The sequence below is a fragment of the Aplysia californica genome, unplaced genomic scaffold (genome assembly GCF_000002075.1).
Source record: "Aplysia californica isolate F4 #8 unplaced genomic scaffold, AplCal3.0 scaffold00608, whole genome shotgun sequence".
NCBI lineage: Eukaryota > Metazoa > Mollusca > Gastropoda > Aplysiida > Aplysiidae > Aplysia > Aplysia californica.
The window spans coordinates 233,645-236,282 of record NW_004797878.1 but is presented as its reverse complement, the minus strand read 5'-3'; the positions used below and the strand labels follow the sequence as shown (position 1 = coordinate 236,282).

The following is a 2,638-nucleotide window of genomic DNA, read 5'->3' as shown; positions in this document are numbered from 1 at the left end:
CACACACACACACACACACACACACACACACACACACACACACACACACACACACACACACATGTATAATAATATGTATCATATCAACACACGAGTACACAACTTGAAGTATGAAAGAGTAAATAATATGCTAAAAAGTGTCCCCCCCAAAAAACAACAACAAGACCAACATACTAATATATTCCTGTATGTATATAAATTAATCAATGGACATAGAAAAGGCAACATTTCTATCTTACCCTCAAGGGTAACATTAGTGCCATGCAGAGCCACATGTACTGCCACCCGGCCCTCAAAGGGCAGGTTACTCCTGTACACATAAGGGGAGGTAACCGTGATCTGTCCTTCCTGCCAGCCGTGACCAAAGATGCACACTGAGGATACAAAGGAAAGCAAGGTTTAATTATCAAACTAGTTTGGTTAGTTTTAACAATTTAAGGACCATTTAAATGCAGTCTCAATATTGCCTTTTGACTTGATATTTCAAGCTTACAAATTCTTACCAAACACACCAGATTTGGATTCGAAGTTGGTATCATAATATCGTGATTAAATATTTTATGAAACTTTCTTTTTCTCACTTGACCCTCCATTCCTCACTCTCTCTCTCTCTTCAACTCCTTCTCCTCTCTCTCTCTCTCTCTCTCTCTCTCTCTCTCTCTCTCTCTCTCTCTCTCTCTCTCTCTCTCTCTCTTCCTTTCTGAAAATTAACCATACGTTTCAAAATATCCCCTTTTATCAGTTTAGATTATTAATTTGTGCGTGGACTTGATTTTCGAAAACGATTTATGTCACAGGGCAACGCCTTCCTGGTACAAGAATTGATACAGCATTTGGAAGGCGTGCACATATAAATCCTGGTAGCGACTTACCCAAAATGATGGAGCCAATAGCAACAGCATAGCTAGCCCGTATTGCAGAAGACCAGCGCTGAGGAAAAGAGATGTAATGGTTCAGATAAAGTACAAAGATGCACATTCACATAATAACCAAGGATGAAAAAGTAAGATATCTCTCTCTGTTGTAAAGAGAGGTACATGGACAAAAGAGCAATCATTAAATCAGTGTCAGCAAAAAGCAAGACTGATAAGCAGACCAAACAGGTGAAGCATAAAGAAGTAGGACCTGCAAGGCTCACCACCTCACCTACACGCAGTTGAGAATCAAACTCATGTGCCTTGAACGTAATGCGAAGAGCCCAATCTTAACCAGTCATTCGCCATGGTTAAACAGAGCCCCATGATTAAAGAAACGATACTATCACTAAACCAGAGAGGTGACATGGCATTCCTGTAATGGGCGAGCTGCCCTCAACATTGAAAGGACGGCAGACTGTTTACTTCTACCGGCCAACTTGAGGAAATATGAGAGGCAATGGGAAGAAGGGATGGGGCCGTTTTGAATCAAACTCAACGGTGCAGTCTTTTAGAAACATTCTCTTTTCTTAGAGTTTTTTTTCCTTAAAGATTCTTTCAAGATTTTGTTTCGTAATATCAGACGCACAGCTCTAAGGTAGCTTAACTTTTTAAACATAGCTGTCTCTAATGCAACAAGATCCGTTTTCCGGTTATCCTTCTTTTCATCAGCTTTGACGCGATTATCTCCCCTGAGGCGTTGCGATTTCAGAGCGGACAGTCTTTAATTTTTAAAAAGTTTTACGCATATCCAAAAAGACGCAGTCACGTCACAGTTGGACGCAGATTGAAACAAACATTTGGGGCAGTAAAACGCAGGAGTCAAAATAACCAAAAAATTCCTTTTTTTTTCTAATCTGCAATGGCGACTCAACTTACATGCGCCATTTGTTGCACCTCTTCAACCTGCTTTATGATATGTCAAACCAGGTTTCTATTCTTTGTTTCTTTAAATTTCGGCTTTTGTTAGTCTTTAAACACAAACGTATTATCTTAGATGTGGTGTACAACACAAGATGCCACAGGTTTGTTTTACCTTCAGAGCAGGAAAAAAATCACAATTTTCTTTCATACAGATACGTTTTACACTTAACATCACTTTGTTGTTCATTGAAAATTCTCTAACTGAGGAATGGCATAAAAATAAAATCTCAAATGGAGCTTTTAACATAAAACAATTAGTAATCATACCTTTGCCAGCACAGGGCTTTATAACATTATTGTATGAAAAAAAGTTCTCTTTTTCTGGGTAAAAAAACCCACTGTAAGCTAAGAACTATCCCACCCCCCCCCCTTTCCCCCAAATCCATCCCCTCTTCTTTTTCTCACAGTATTTTGCGATATGTACCCTGAAGGAATGAATAGGCTCTGTTTCGCTTTGTTTTTGTTCGTCTTCTCTCTTTGGGTTAAAGAAATGCGTATCGTCAAAGATTTTTACTATCAGTTAATTGCTGGAAAAAAACCTGTATGTCAGAAACAGCAGGGGGTTGTCTGAATAAATAAAAGCACACATCGACACAATAACAGCTTTGTGTGCAGAAATTAAAAGTAAGACAGAAAAGGCTGAAGTAATAGAGGAAGTACAAAAAGTGAATTCTACCAATGGCACCCTCCCACCGCCCACTGAGACATAATATAAGAAAGATTCTTTTAGAAACATAACCGCTTTGTTTTCTCTCTCTCTCTCTCTCTCTCTCTCTCTCTCTCTCTCTCTCTCCCTACAT

At 39.1% G+C, this 2,638-nt stretch overlaps 1 protein-coding gene across 1 annotated transcript in view; it reads right to left on the bottom strand.

Moving 5' to 3' along the window:
- The window catches only part of LOC101855368, a gene marked incomplete at its 5' end in the record, with an annotated part of 7,839 nt that extends 6,909 nt beyond the window's left edge, over nt 1-930 (bottom strand). The window contains 2 exon segments of the mRNA XM_013087608.2: nt 240-374; nt 873-930. Of these exon segments, the coding sequence (XP_012943062.1) occupies nt 240-374; nt 873-930 (193 nt within the window).
- Nucleotides 931-2,638: the final 1,708 nt, after the last annotated feature.